This window comes from Alosa pseudoharengus, unplaced genomic scaffold (assembly GCF_046254945.1).
Source record: "Alosa pseudoharengus isolate Yale_2024_CS ecotype anadromous, Long Island Sound unplaced genomic scaffold, YU_APseudo_1.1 YU_APseudo_1.1_scf_2, whole genome shotgun sequence".
NCBI classification, from domain to species: Eukaryota; Metazoa; Chordata; class Actinopteri; order Clupeiformes; family Clupeidae; genus Alosa; species Alosa pseudoharengus.
The window spans coordinates 40,106,027-40,121,498 of record NW_027468663.1 but is presented as its reverse complement, the minus strand read 5'-3'; the positions used below and the strand labels follow the sequence as shown (position 1 = coordinate 40,121,498).

At 43.5% G+C, this 15,472-nt stretch overlaps 1 protein-coding gene across 2 annotated transcripts; it reads left to right on the top strand.

Annotated features, from left to right (window-relative positions):
* The first annotated feature begins 106 nt into the window (after positions 1-106).
* cfap97 (cilia and flagella associated protein 97) lies at positions 107-15,371 on the top strand. Of its 2 annotated transcripts, XM_076294992.1 has the most exons (7): positions 107-349; positions 952-2,274; positions 3,299-3,394; positions 3,508-3,534; positions 3,816-4,147; positions 14,298-14,466; positions 14,575-15,371. In XM_076294992.1, exons 2-7 carry the CDS (start codon positions 966-968, stop codon positions 14,691-14,693), a joined length of 2,052 nt encoding a protein of 683 aa, XP_076151107.1. In that variant the 5' UTR covers positions 107-349; positions 952-965; the 3' UTR covers positions 14,694-15,371. The 2 variants fall into 2 exon arrangements, with proteins under 2 accessions (XP_076151107.1, XP_076151108.1); XM_076294993.1 differs by lacking the exon at positions 3,508-3,534.
* Positions 15,372-15,472: the final 101 nt, after the last annotated feature.

Here is a 15,472-nt window from a genome sequence, read left to right as displayed (position 1 = left end):
CTGGTGTTAACCAGATGAACCAGCTCCATCTACTGGGCTATTTGGGTAAATCATAGGGCAAACGTGATCTTTAGGAAGTGACGTTGCTTAGTTACCGTGGGTAGAGATGTGTTCAGTTCGCCAGTAGCCAGTTCGCTAACTTCAGGCAATTCTACCAGAGAGAATGTCTAGAACTAATAAGGGATTCTACTGTTTGTGCAGTTTGTGCTACTCATGAAAATTAGGCTATTTTTTCTTTCTTGGAGAATAACACTTCAAAGAATTTCTGGTTCAAGTGGCACAGCTCGTATACTCAAACACTCAAGCAGTTGAACATCATGGCGTCATATATCTGAAACGTGAATGACAGGTAGGTGCTAACGTTATGATTTTGTGTTCAAGCTAACCGATAAGTTAGCTAATTTTCCATGCTAACCTAATTGTCCACATCGTGGCATGTGCATAATAAACACGCTAACGTTAATCACTCTGCTAGTCATTGCTGACTGACGTTTACAGACATGTTGTATGTGAAATAGTCAGTAGCATCAAGGATGGAAAGCAAGCACAGCTATGACAGCTAAGTTAACATAGCCAAACGTTGGGTGGTCAGGATAGGATGAGGGGCATCTTATTTTGTCAGGATATTTACAGAGTAGGGCTTCATGACAGCAGGTTAAGAGAGCAACATTGGTGCATAATATTAGCTTGCTAAGTTATTTCTGCTTTAAGGTGAGCTGAAGCCTCTGCTATTACCATTACATATTGGCAAACGTAATGTTGAGTTAGTTGGGACACTGGTGTTTTAAAAATATATACTGTATACGCATTTCCTTAGGCAACATCATTTTGTTTTGGTGTCAGTCTTACATTTAACGTTTTTGTAATATGGTATTATGACCGTGTTTGGCTACATTTTGGTGTAAATGACATTGACTGTTCTTGTCTCTCCTTTGTCCACTTGTTGCACAGGAATTCTTTAAATAATGTACAGCCCGAAAGAGCTGGAGGGGGAGGTTGACCATTCCTTTTTTGACAGTGACTGTGACGGTGAAGATGGTCAAAATCCGAACCATGGGAACTCAGAGAGCATACAGCAAAGTCCGGTGCCTCATGGTGGCAGGTCCTCCAATGAACTTTCAATTAATGATAAAAGGGATGACAATAACTCTCAGGTAGAGGATGCGTCCATTGACCTGAAGGAGATCAGAAAGGCTGGATCAGAAGTGGAGGACTGGAATGGAGAGGAGAAAAGTGCTGTTTCTGACTCGAAGAGTATCAGACGAAATGAAGAGAAGGATGGTACAGACCCGGGCGTTGAGATAAGGGGTCATGTGTCCTCAAAAATGTCCTCTGAACAAAGGGCAGCAGATAATATTTTGGCGCATGATGGATGTGGTGAAACAGCTGATGAGGTAAAAGGAGGTACATCAGTTTTACTGAAAGCTAGTGATGAACATGATGGCTCAAACATTGGAGAAGAGGACAAAAGTCAGGAGCAGAGACAGGGTAGGTCAATAGCAGACACTGGGAGCCTGTGCTCCAGTGTGTCTTCACTTCATTCCGGCCAGGAAAGGGACTCAGAAGACGATAAGCGTCCACGTTCAAGGAGTCCCTCCTGTGGGTCGAGAGTTTCCTCAACAGACGAGAGGGAGCTGGAGGACTTTGATGACCTTGATGATTATGCTCTCGACGATTTCGACGTCAACGCCAATGAGGATGGATACCAGCGGAGCGAAGAGTCAGGGGGAAGCGACGAGGAAAGACCCCCAGAACCCCCACCGCCAAGACATAAGACCCAGCCATTGCAGGGCACGCCGAGGAAATCCAGTGGAAAATTCCGGAAGCACAGCCCTCGGCCTTCCTCCTCCTCTGAGCTGGAGAGCTCTTGCAGTAGCGACGCAGAGGGCTACGGCTCCTCCTCCTCCTCCGAGCTCTCGCCCCCCAGGAGAGCCCTGGCAGCCCTGGTGACGTCGTCCCCCAGACGGAGGCCCCGGCTGGGCTCAGCGCCCGGCGGAGAGAGGGCCCGCGGCCTCGCGAGACCTGCGCTGGAGTCAGAGGACACGGTGACTGACGTCACGCCTCTCTCCACCCCTGACATGAGTCCTGCACAGTCCTTCGACCTACCTGTGTTCGCTGTGAAAGCCGATGAGCCAGTAGCAACAGCAACAACAACAGCATCAGCAGCAGCAGCACCTGCATGGGCCGGGGAAAAAACAAAGCAGCACAATGTCACCGTCGACCTGAATGTGACTGCTGACGACAACTTAAAAAGGGAGGATTCAGATCAAGAAGGTGAGTGAATTCCTAGGATTACAGAATTGTGGGTCATGATATTGAAGACTTTCAGGCATTCTCTTTTAAAGAAACTGTATGTTGCAACACTATTTAGAACCCTGTGTTAACAATGTCTGTGTATAAACCAGGGCTGTAGTACTCGAGTCCGGATTCGAGACGTTTCTCTGTGGTCTCAATCACGTCTTGGACCTGCTGGTATTATATTCAAAACAAAATCATTGATTACTGTAAGTGACCTTTTTCAGAAAGAAAATGGAAAAAGGAAAATGGTGGACATGATGTCCTGACAGGCTGGAATTAGTGCAACCAGCACAAACACAATGATAAACCATTATGATTTTCCAAAAAAACGACAAACTCGCTCACCACTGCTCAGACTAGTATCTATGCTTACAATGAATGCAGAGCTCAAGCGCCAATTTAAGATGTTAACCTTCTCTTACGTAATATGACGTGTTTGGAGCAGAGAGGCATATTTAGGAGCCTGCTTAAAATGGGTACACTTTCTTCTGAATTACTGTCCATAGGTTTCGTAAAACATATTAATGCATACATAACATATACATTTTTAAAGACATTTTCAGACAAGGTGAAGTATAAATTCAGTTTTGAAATCAACCTGCAAGTTGCTCTTGCAAGTAAGAGATTTTTTTCTCTCTCTGTCTCTTTCATTTTGGCTTTTTCATTTTGACTTGGACTTGAATGTCTTTGGACTCCAACTCGGTCCACTCTAACCTCTTTTGACATTTTACATGGTTTTGGACTTTAGACTTGATTGCCGCTAGTACGAACCACAGCTGTGTGTATGTGTGTGTGTGTGTGTGTGTGTGTGTGTGTGTGTGTGTGTGTGTGTGTGTGTGTGTGTGTGTGTGTGTGTGTGTGTGTGTGTGTGTGTGTGTGTGTGTGTGTGTGTGTGTGTGTGTGTGTGTGTGTGTGTGTGTGTGCGCGCGTGTGTGTGTGTGTGTACTTGTGCCTGTGCCTTACTCAACTGACTGTTTCTTTTCATTTCCTTTATAAATAGACATTTTTGCCATGGAAACGAAGGAGACCAGTTCCCTGAACCAGAGTGTGAGACTGGAAGATCACGTAGATAAACCCAGGAGCTCTGAGCCAGAAGGTGAACAGAAGGCCCCATGGGTAGTGCGTAGGCGCTCATGAAGTAGAAATCATTTGTGCTTGCTTTCCCCACATGCATTCATATGTAATACTGTAGATGGTGCTGTTTTCCAGAGCTGCATACGCATGGGCCTCCATCAGGTATCACATCTCAATCTGTGGAAGTGCCAAAAGTCAACAGCAGTATTTATTTGACTATGGAGGAGAGACATTTTTATGGTTTGCAGCTCATGGGAGATCCCTCAGAAGTTGTACATCAAGTCCTATGATTATGTGGAACGCCTCTTATTTTCAAATGCCTTCCTAAACCAGTTAAATCTTAGATGTTTTTTTAGTGTGTGCAGAAAAAGATCTATAACCTATGTGGAACCAAAGATCCTTGATGACTACTTCGCTTCAACCCTCTCTCTCTCTCTCGGTAGAGCACTCCCAGGTGAGCTCAGCCCGTGATGAGCGCAGCCTGCTCAGCATCGGCAGCTCACAGAGCGACTGTCCCAGCAGCCGGCAGCAGCGCCGCAACTTCAGCTTCCGCAACGACGAGGTGTGGCGCATCGACCGCGAGAACCAGCGGCTGCTGCGGGAGCTGTCACAGCCCTGCCCACGCTCGCGCTCTGCCAGCACCAGCGCCGGCTCGGCCCACACTGCGTCCACCTGCGGCCCACGCCGGGCCAGCGGCCCCCCGGCGACCCCCCGCCTTTACCACAGCGCCATCAACCGCCAGCGAGAGCAGAAGCGCATCGAGAGGGAGAACCTGGTGAGTCTGGAGAGAGGTCGCAAAGTCCTGTAGGCTTAACCTCTTGTGTCTGGAGAGAGGTCGCAAAGTCCTGTAGGCTTAACCTCTTGTGTCTGGAGAGAGGTCGCAAAGTCCTGTAGGCTTAACCTGGTGAGTCTGGAGAGAGGTTGCAAAGTCCTGTAGGCTTAACCTCTTGTGTCTGGAGAGAGGTTGCAAAGTCCTGTAGTCTTAACCTGGTGAGTCTGGAGAGAGGTCGCAAAGTCCTGTAGGCTTAACCTGGTGAGTCTGGAGAGAGGTTGCAAAGTCCTGTAGGCTTAACCTCTTGTGTCTGGAGAGAGGTGGCAAAGTCCTGTAGTCTTAACCTGGTGAGTCTGGAGAGAGGTCGCAAAGTCCTGTAGTCTTAACCTGGTGAGTCTGGAGAGAGGTTGCAAAGTCCTGTAGGCTTAACCTCTTGTGTCTGGAGAGAGGTTGCAAAGTCCTGTAGGCTTAACCTCTTGTGTCTGGAGAGAGGTTGCAAAGTCCTGTAGTCTTAACCTGGTGAGTCTGGAGAGAGGTCGCAAAGTCCTGTAGGCTTAACCTGGTGAGTCTGGAGAGAGGTTGCAAAGCCCTGTAGACTTGTTTTAACTCAGTGACCAGAAGGCACATGGATCAGTCACATAGGCCTTTAATAAGAGAAAGGTTTAGACATTGCCGCTAATTTTCTTACAGGGAACGTACCAGGCTAACTGTCTCTATTTTGGTCTGGGCTGTTGATAACATGAGCTATGAGACAGACCAATGTCAATGTCATTTTGATCGGCCCTCATTATTGATGCTTTTGGCCCAGTCAGAACCCAGAGGGGTATTTACAGACCACCATGAATGCACTGGCTAATAGATTGATGTTCCAGACTCAGAATGATGAGGCTTTGCTGGAGGCTGTGGTATTTGCAGACCCATCAGGTGTGGTCTGAACGCAGAAGTATTTTCATTCAAGCATTAACAGTTTTATTAATTTCTTCTGAATTTGCTTCGAAATTATATAGAGGTCATTCTGTTTGGAGGACAGGAGTCATTTGTTTGTGTTCGAATGACATGTTGAATAAGGTGCTTATTTGTGTGCATCACATTTCCAGAATCATATCTGCAGTAACCTAGAGGTGAGAACCTGGCATGATCTCTCAGCAGTCAGTCTGGCTTCCAATGTCAGTGGCAGTTTCCATTTACTCTTCAGCTTTTCAGGAAGCTGCCTTCTCCACGCCGGGCCTGATCTTATGACACTGATGTCAGTGATGACGGCCAGCTCTGGGCAGAGGGCTCGCGCTGTCCCCTTCAGGTCAGCTCCTCATGGAGTTAAGGGGTCAGTGGGGTTTGGACAAGGTGAAGGCATGTGGATGCAGGGTCAAGTCCACCATTCACTGAGGTGTTAAAATCCAGGGATCCACAACTTCTCTTCTGATTTTCTTTTATTGAATAATACAATTATTATTATTAAATATTATACATAATATTATTATTGAAATAGATCTGAGAGTATTTTGATTGGTTGCTTCTGGCTTAAGCACTGGCTTACAAGCTGTCAGAAAATGTAGAAGTTCCTCCATTGGATAACAATACAACAATGATAATTCATTGATAACCATTGACGGGTGCACAGAATGTTCAGTCGCTCCGTAGGTGCAACAGAAATATGCAGTAGCTCTTGTAGCTCAGTTGGTAAGGCAGGTTGCCAACAACAAACAGCATAGTTTCCATTCCCAGGGAGCCCAGTTCTCTAACACAATATGTGCCTGCCTGCACTGTGACGAAAGGTAGCTTCAGTGAAATGTGTTTATGATCTACAAGAGATGATTAGGATCTAATTTATCCTAGCCTTCATAGCCACCGCGCTGTACAGTACCTGGTCGCTTAGCTCAGTCGAGTCCTGGTCAGTCGGGTGACGTCGGACAGCCGAGCCAAGAGGGCAGCGCCCAGAGCAGGGAAAGTGACAAGGAGTGAAAGTAGAGATGGCCAGAGAAGCCAGAGGAGACGAACCACAGCAGGTGGAGCGGAGGGCTCGGAGACTGGGGTGGGGTGGGGTGGGGTGGGCTCTACGCCACTCTGCTGGTGTCTTGACATTCTAGAGAACTAACCCTTACCCCACAAGATGTCTACACAAAGAGGAAATGACTGCTTTTTACATTGCTGATATGAGTCTGAAGCCTCTTGAGATTGCTCAATAACCAGATAAACCAGTACTTCAAATTCATAATTTAGTTAGCTCTTGGGATATTTTTTTGTCTATCTTTAGGTGTTGTGGTCTTTGTGGAAAGAGACAGTGTTCAACTGCTTCAGCACTATGAATTAGCTTAAGCTACCAGCTGTGTTGAGGTCAGTATTAAGCGGAGCTGCAGCTGGTTGAGTCTTTTTTCCTGTTATTGTGTAATGCGGAGTCTGTTCTTAAATCAAGGACACACTGTACCCTGTCTTGAGGGTCCAGCTCACCCCCACTCTTATATACACACACACACACACACACACACTCATACTCACACTGTCTCTCATCTTCCCTCCCTCTATTCTTAGTTTTAAGGAGTAACCCTATCCTTCATGGGATCATTTTATTCCTCCCTTCACTCCCTCAGTCACTCTCTCCACTCTCCACGTGACAGACATTTACTCTGAGCTGCAAGTTCTGTTTGCCCCCCTCTCAAGACCTCCATTTGTACTACTCATTTCAAACTCTACTTATCATACACACTGGTGTATGTCAGGCTTTTACAACTCTAATCATACACACTGGTGTATGTCAGGCTTTTAAAACTCTACTTATCATACACACTGGTGTATGTCAGGCTTTTACAACTCTAATCATACACACTGGTGTATGTCAGGCTTTTAAAACTCTACTTATCATACACACTGGTGTATGTCAGGCTTTTAAAACTCTACTTATCATACACACTGGTGTATGTCAGGCTTTTAAAACTCTACTTATCATACGCACTGGTGTATGTCAGGCTTTGAAAACTCTACTTATCATACGCACTGGTGTAGGTCAGGCTTTTGTTTTTAAACTCTACTTATCATACACACTGGTGTATGTCAGGCTTTGGTAATTTTCTGATTGGTAAACGAATGATGATGGACTGAACCAGAGTTGTCTAGAACAGAGTTTGTTTTAGCATTTTTTTTGTTTGATTCAAAACATACATATGATGTTGGAAATCTCCACACATATATAAAAAAAAACATTCACAACTCACCCCATGACTTTCTTTCTTTTATTGCTTTACCAGTGTAGCTACAGGGGCTCAAATAATATCCCCAACTATGGTATGATGGTAATATTCAGAATGAGTAGTGAAGCTTTATCATTGCATAAGGTCAGTCTAGCCTTGGCCTTACGAAAGAGAATATGTCCCCTTTCACTGTTTTCCACTGTGTCCTTTGCATTGGGGTTGTGCTGACTAGGATGTTTCCACATGGCAGTCTCCAGCACTACAGTGTGGCATGGCCACTCGTGACATTTTGGTCTATGGCCATCAGCTATTTTTACATGCAAGCCTATGGTTCTCATTCACCTCTGGGCTGCACACAGCTGCATTTACAGATCTAATGGTTCAGAGGTTTCACACTGTAATATAAATGAATGATTATGAATAAAGGTAAAACCAAAAGATTATTTTAAGCATAAGATTTTCCCCCTGCAGTATTTTTTTTTTTTCAAAAAGTCTTTCTCCATCTTGGAGGTGTGATTGGTAAGGCACATCATGTTCAGTCAGTTGAGAAGGTGAAGTTATGGTGCCCACATGCACAAGCTCAAAGTTAAACAAGGTTATGGCTTTGGCCACCATCAGACTACCTATCGTGGAAAACAAATTCAGTTCAGTACTGAATTACACCATAAAATTATATCACCCTAAATTATATCTTTAGGGTGATCTAGTGCATCATCTGATTACTATATACAACCCTCTTTCCAAAAAAGTTGGTACACTGTACAAAAATGTCAATAAAAACACAATGCTATGATTTGTGAAACATGTAAACCCTTTATTATGACCGCCAGCGAAGCTAGCAAAGCGGTCATATAGGGATTGTCAAAGTTTTTTTTTTTTTTTTTTTTTTTTTTTTTTTTTTTTCGTCATCCACTTCCTGAAATTTTGGTCAACGATACCCGGGGCACCGAAACACCGGGGCACATGAAATGTGGTGGGTATGTAGCCCCACTAGACTTTTACGGAAAATTTTCGTTTGGTCCCCGGGGGCCACTCCCCCTCCGCACTGGGCCCCACGAAACCCAAAAAATGCAGTTTTTCCTAAATAACTACCTGAACCGTGGCACCGAGGATGAAGAAATTTTTATGGTATATCAACTTAGCCCATAATCACTCATTTGTGATTTGCACCCCCCCGGTAAAAAATGAAAATGCAATATCATTCTGCTTTAATCGCCCCTCTCTTCAGTAAAGACGTTCAGAACTGCACCAAATTTTATGTGTATGATTAACCTGACATTCTCTGGGGGTATGCCAAGTTTCGTAGAATTTCTTCCATGGGGGGTTCTAAAAAAATAAGTTATGTGTACATTTAGTGACTCTACACTCATTGGCCTGTAGATGGTGGTGCACACATATACACATGCACACACACACACAGGCACCCACATACTATCGGTATTAGAACGGCCGATACATAATTACAAATTCAGTAGGATTAAAAGAAAGCCAAAATAAATATTCATCATCATCATCATGGCTGCATTTCCAGTATTGGCGATAAGTAGTCGTTTGTCCACTAGATGGCGCATCGTTGCAGTGAGACGTAATTTTGTTGGAAGTTAATCTAAAGTGGGTTGGAAAGACACTATGCTTCCTACAAGGACAAGACTGTAGGCTACAGTAGTTTACCGCAGAGAACGTCTAAGGGTAGGATGATTTCTGCATGACATGTAATTCCCATTTCCTCTTGAAGCCGAAATAAATCTGAGAATGTTTATCGGACATGCTTGTTTTTTACTGCAGGTAGGCTACGTTAATCCTATCAATAGCAGAACGTAGGTAAAATAATGTTACCGTTAGCATGGTTGAGTGATGGAGGCCAATTTGATTATTGATGTATTTGTAGAAAACCATAAATGCGTTTATAGGCTACCAAGCAAATCGATAACAGCACTAATTGTATCTTTCGACTGTCATCTCATTTGCTTATGACCATAACCTAGGCTACTAACAGGAGCTAAGTGAGTTAGCCACAACACGTTCGCTACGTGATGGTTTTTTAATGGAAAATATATAGGCTACCTGAAAGATAACCTGTCTATGATCCCGTGATGATCTACATCTCCATTTAAACCAGATGTTTTAGAGCGCACGTTGAGATGTATTCAGGGCAGGGCTGTACCTACACATATTTGTTGCACGTGCTACAAAAATCATTCTTTGCGATGAATGATTTAGTACCAACGTTACACCGGTCAGATACAGTTTTGCCTATGGCTATTCCGTGAGACTGAGGCGCTTTTTGTTTGTTCGAAGTGCGTGTTTAGGGTGTGAGAGGGGAGTCGATGTGCTTTGATTCCAGCTTCGTAGTTGTAGTCTATGCGATTAAAAAACACGTGTGTGTGAAGTATCCAAACAATGATAACGCTTTCATTATGGCTGCTTTAGCCACAGACCTTGAGCTACTGTACAGTGGGTTGGGTTCCATTTAGAAGTGTCCACTTCATTCGCCCTTTCCGTGATTCACAGCTACGTGAAATTTATTACTACTGATATGCAAAACTATTAACTTTTCGCCAAGAGGTGGCAGCTTTATTCTGTAAGGTGTAAGCCATTGGTTCCAACGGAGATTTTATTTGGGTCGCCAGCATAGCCTAGCGACAATTTGTGTTGTGTAATAGGCCTAGCATAGGGCCTACCTTATATGGCTTATAGTTTGTTAACAGTCACGGTTTTGTCATAACTCCCTCTATGCATTTTTGCATTTAGAATAGCTCTAAAACCGGGGGGCGAACACGTCGCAGGGGGGGGCGCCAGTGCGTGGATATCTCAATCGCAAAATTAAACAATATTTTCTATCGGGCGCCTACCATGGACTAGGCTGGGTGAAAATCAAAAGATTGCGTCAAAAGATTGAGCTTAACCATTAACCTCATGGTTGCAAAATGCAAGGGAACATGAATCAGCATATTATTTGCACAAACAATAACGGAGAGTAGCTCTTCAACTTTGCCCGTTAAAATGTGTATGAACAGTCTCGCAACGCATTTCATGAAGGCCCTTTGGACATGTCAGTTATTTGCACCACTGGGTAAAACGGCATTTTGTTTTAGACTACTGGTATTTAATTTGTGCATTGACAATAAAGCTGAATATCATTTGAACTAGATGACTAAACTTATGCATATGTAGAAGAAGAAACATTCACAAAAATCCATGACATGACCTCTCTTCTTGATAGCTGTTGAAAACTGCATGGAACTGACAGGGATTGTTTTGTTTAATAATAAATAAATAAATACATTATGCTGCTACCTTCTGCTTTTCCCAAATACAATGTAGCCTACAGGTGTACCTTTCATCAGTCCAGTTGCAATGGATGGACTGTGATGAACTGCCCTACTTGTGATTGTTTAGAGATTTTAAAGGTTTTATAACAATGTTACAGATTTTTTGGCCCAGAAACAAATCTATTCACCTTTGCAGCGCCAGTAGGCTACTTTGTGTGCGGAATGTGTGCAAACACACATTCCAAACAAGCATACACAAAAGTTTCAAGAGTGGGGGATGGAGTAGAAGATGGAGACAAATTCATTAATATGATTTATTTTCGCGGAATGGATGTGCAGGACTGAGCGGCGGTCATATTTTGTACCGCTACGCTAATTTTGAACAGTACAAAGTGAACATCTATCTATAAATTACAGGAACGTCTGTCTGTCTGTGTGCCAGTGTGTGTGTGTCTGTGTGTTATACGCATATCTGTCGAACCGTTCATTCATTTCAAACTTCCCAGGTGTCTTGCTACGGACATGGGTAAGTGCAGTGCCAAGTTTGACGTTGTTTGGAATAGAAATGCAAAAAATATTGTTAAATATATCAGTAAAAGAAGCGCACATTGGCTTTCTTCGCTCTACTGTATCCACTCCTAACCTGACAATAGCCAGATGAATGTCGTTCCGCTTAGCTCCGCCTAGCTTCACTCACATCCATCTGAGATCTCTTCCATTGAGAGTGATTTCTGCAACCGACTTTATGGTTCAGCCAATCAGGACGCAGGGCGGGAGTTTCATAGATGTGACATAGCGTAGAATCGACTGTGAGACTGTAATCAGCGTCACGGGTTGGATTCGATGTGAGTGGTTGAAGTAGCACGTCAATAGATGACGGACAAGTGGCTTATTCAATCATATGCAAGCATTTTTTGATTAGGCCCAGCCTTCTGAAGCAACACTTTAATGGATCGGTTCCAGATGGATGAGTGGAGCTAGGCGGAGCGAAATTCATCTGCCTATTGTCAGGTTAATCCACTCCCCCCTCTCACACAGCACTGTAGGCTCGCATATCTGTCAAACTGTTAGTCGAATTGATTTTATTGAATACTTAGCTGGAATGAAGTTTTTCCCCATCATCATCTTATTTTTAAAGCAGGCATCCCTGCGGGCATGTAATTGGGCTACGGGTTTTCTACAGGCATGTTTGGGCGGGCACTGCACTAGTATACATAATGTCCCATTCTTGTTTTTCTTGTTTTCATGCAACCCTAAATGTGGCAGATTTGGACTGCAGCCAGAGCGCTTTTACAGACTCATACTGCAGTAATATGTGCACAATACATTTTGCAAATATTCAAGGACTTCCCCGAAAAAGTCATTGTCTGGATAGCAGTCTATATGTTGCTCAAAACCTGTATCATTCCGAATTAATTGTGTCTTTCCAGATGTCCACGCCATAACCATAAATGCTCCCCCATACCATTATCAAATGCTGGGTTTTGAACTGTGCAGTGATAATAAGTTGGACAATCTCTATCTTTAGTCTGGAGGATGTGGAGTCAATGATGTCCAAAAAGAATGAACTTTTGGATTGGTCTGACCACAGGACAGTTTTCAATGCTTTTCCAGCCATCTTAAATGACCTCAGGCTCAGAGAATACGGCAGCATTTGTTGATCATGTTTAAAGGTACACTATGCAAAATGTTTACCTTAATATAACCTCTATGAAGCCAATTTGATGATAAACAAACTTGTAATACCGGAATAGTTCTCCTAGCATAGCAATAAATAGAGCATAGCCGTAGCGGGTCACTACCGAGAGAACTAGCAACTGCAATTGCCGACCCGAAGACATCTCGCTAGAATCGTGAAACAATACCTTGTCAGTAAATACCGCTCTTTGGAGATAGTGTACAGGGGGAACAAGCCATGAGAAGCAGGCTATTTACAATGGTAAAGTAAAATATAAATATATCATGACTCTAGGGGGAGCTCTTGAGTTACCAAAAATACCTGAAACTTCATATTATGCCTTTACAGTTTTTCTCAGTCTCTTTGGTACATTTCCTCGAATCCTCCTCGACATTTGCAAAACAGTAAGTGCATTTCTCAAAATCGTCCTTGTGTCATTATGTACGTAAAAGACAGTCAAATTGCTTAGTCATGTTGTCAATATAACTGTATTCTGGAGGAATGTTCTGATGTAAACTATGGCTAAAGTTTTGATGACAAGTACAGTACTGTAAATTGTAGGTTACACCTTAGTGTATGTGGTAGTTTGATTGCAAGACACTGGACGAGATTCCCATTTACGCTTTTACTGTCTGTACTGTAATTTGTTGACAGACCATGTTATTGTGATACAGAAAGGAAAAGACAGCACATAGCACAAAGGGAAAAAAAGTAGAAATGCTCCGGCTATATATATACTTGCCAGTTGATGGTTCATGAGATGCACCTTTGTTAGAGAAAGTCAAGATTCACCTGGGAGCAATTTACCAATACAGGAAAGATTTAGAAAAAAGTCTGAGCGACTGAGAAAAACTGTAAATATGGTCTCTTATTTGCATGGTAGAGTTTTAACCAGCATTTGTGGATGGGGCACCAAACTGTTTTCATAGGCAAATTGTTGCCAAACGTTTTCCTGAGCCCATGCAATGGTTTTCATTACAAAATCAGGTCTGTTTTTTAATGCAATGCTATATGAGGCTCTAAAGATCACAACCATTTCATATTGTTTTTCAGCCCTGTCCAATAAATGCAGAGCTTTTTCTTGATTCTCTGAATATTGTTCAAATATCATGTGCCTCTCTGGCATGCCCAATTCATTTCATACCCAATCATGTCGCCAGTTGACCTAATTAGTTGTGAAATGTTCCTCCTTATGTTAACTTTACCAGCCTTTTGTTGCCCCTGTCCCTGTCATCAAAATGAGTTTACATTTTTCATAAAATAGTCAAATTTGACCCCAGCTGTGGCGCAACTGGCTGGGGCACCTGCACCGTACGCCGACGACCCGGGTTCGATTCCCTCCCCGTGGTCCTTTCCAGATCCCACCCCGATTCTCTCCCACTCGCTTCCTGTCATTCTCCACTGTCCTGTTCTTTTTGCGAAGTAATATAGGTTTACGTGATTTGCAGATCACCAAATTCTGTTTTTATTGACATTTTACACAGCGTCCCAACATTTTTGCTAATGGGGTTGTAGGAAATCCCATTGTACACAAAGACCCGATTCATTTATTTTCTATTTATGAACACATTAAACCGATCGAGGCAACAACAAATGTATGTAGCTGCTTTCACAGTTCTCTGATCGACACTGAGAATGTTTATAAGTTATTACTGCATCACTGCTCTTCATAGGTTTCATAGAGGGAAGGAGTAAGGTATTGTAATTTGGTCCGTGTGTGTGTTTGTGTCTGTGTGTCCATTCATCTTAAATACGGGTTCGATTTACTCTAAAGTTTCAGACAATATCTTGGTCCTCCTAAGTGGTCATGGGTCACAATATCTTGGTCCTATTACGTGATCATGGGTCACAATATCTTGGTCCTCCTACGTGATCATGTAGATTTAGATTAGGATCTGCATGCTAGAATTTGATTTCATTGGGGAGATAGGACTGAGGTTCTGAAGCCACCTGACTGCTCTTGTCAGTATAAAGCTCTTGTAACAGTGATTTGTTCTGCGCTCCACTGTGTTTGCCTGCAGGCCTTCCTGAAGAGACTGGAGTCAGTGAAGCCCAGCAAAGGCATAACACGGACAGAGCAATTGGCAGACTATCAGCGCCAAGCCAGATACCTGTGCACCCCCCTCCCGACCTCTACCATCGAGGACTACCACTCCAAACTAGAGACGTCTCTCTCCAAAAGTTCACAAGGTATATATTCTAGAATAGTTGTGCTCCTGTTAGTCAGTGCGTGTGAGCCTTTATTTCCTGAGAGCCTATATCTCATACCTGTCCTGTTACCTGCCTCTGCCGTCACAGGGGGGAGCAGCAGGCCTTACAGTGCAGGCGTGCGCCTGGGCCCCAGGCCTGGCTCTCGCCCTTCCCCTGCCCCCACCAAGCCCAGCCGCAGCACCACCCCTCGGCCTGCCTGGTCCTGAGGGGACAGCGGCCAGCCGCCAAACGTCCACTGGGTGAAATGAGTTCACCATGCCAAACCCTCCTAGACCATTGCAAGGTCAGGAAGTTACCAGGGTAGATGTCAGCTTGTGCCACTGGTCTTAAATGTTGGGATCACAATACCATTCCATCAGTTTACAATCCTACTTAGTTCAGTTGAATTATTATTGACTTTCTTGGTCCTGGTTTAAAATATGTGTACCGTAATATTGCCATTAACAGAGTAACGCTCAGTTGGTTTGATGTCCTATGTTTTTTTCCCGTAGAATTTACCACATGTGAGCCTCTGTAGAAATCTGTATGGTGAATCATCTAGGAAAATCCAATCAAACTAGTGCTCTGTATTTGCATGTGCACCAATGCATTGCTTCAGGTGTCATAAGCCTTCTATCTGCAGCTTCATAGGTGGTACCAATATGTCACTCACACAGCCTCTGTATCTTGGTGTCAAAAGCTAATCGCCACTCTTTTTGCCCCATTTTGTACAGATGTAATTTGAAAAGAAAGATATATAAATTAATATTTATGTACATCGTGTTGGTACATATGACCAACAAATCAGTAACCATGGGTCAAAGTGGAAACAGATTTTATATTGTGCACCTGTGAGTTGTATTGTTTTTCATTTTTATTCAATAATAAAGCTTCTTGTTGCTTTATCCAAGTGTGGAGGATTTTAAATAACACTCAACCTGTTATCTCTACTCTGTTGTGTCAGCGGATATCAATAGTGTGTTGACAGCATCTACTGGCAGAGGTT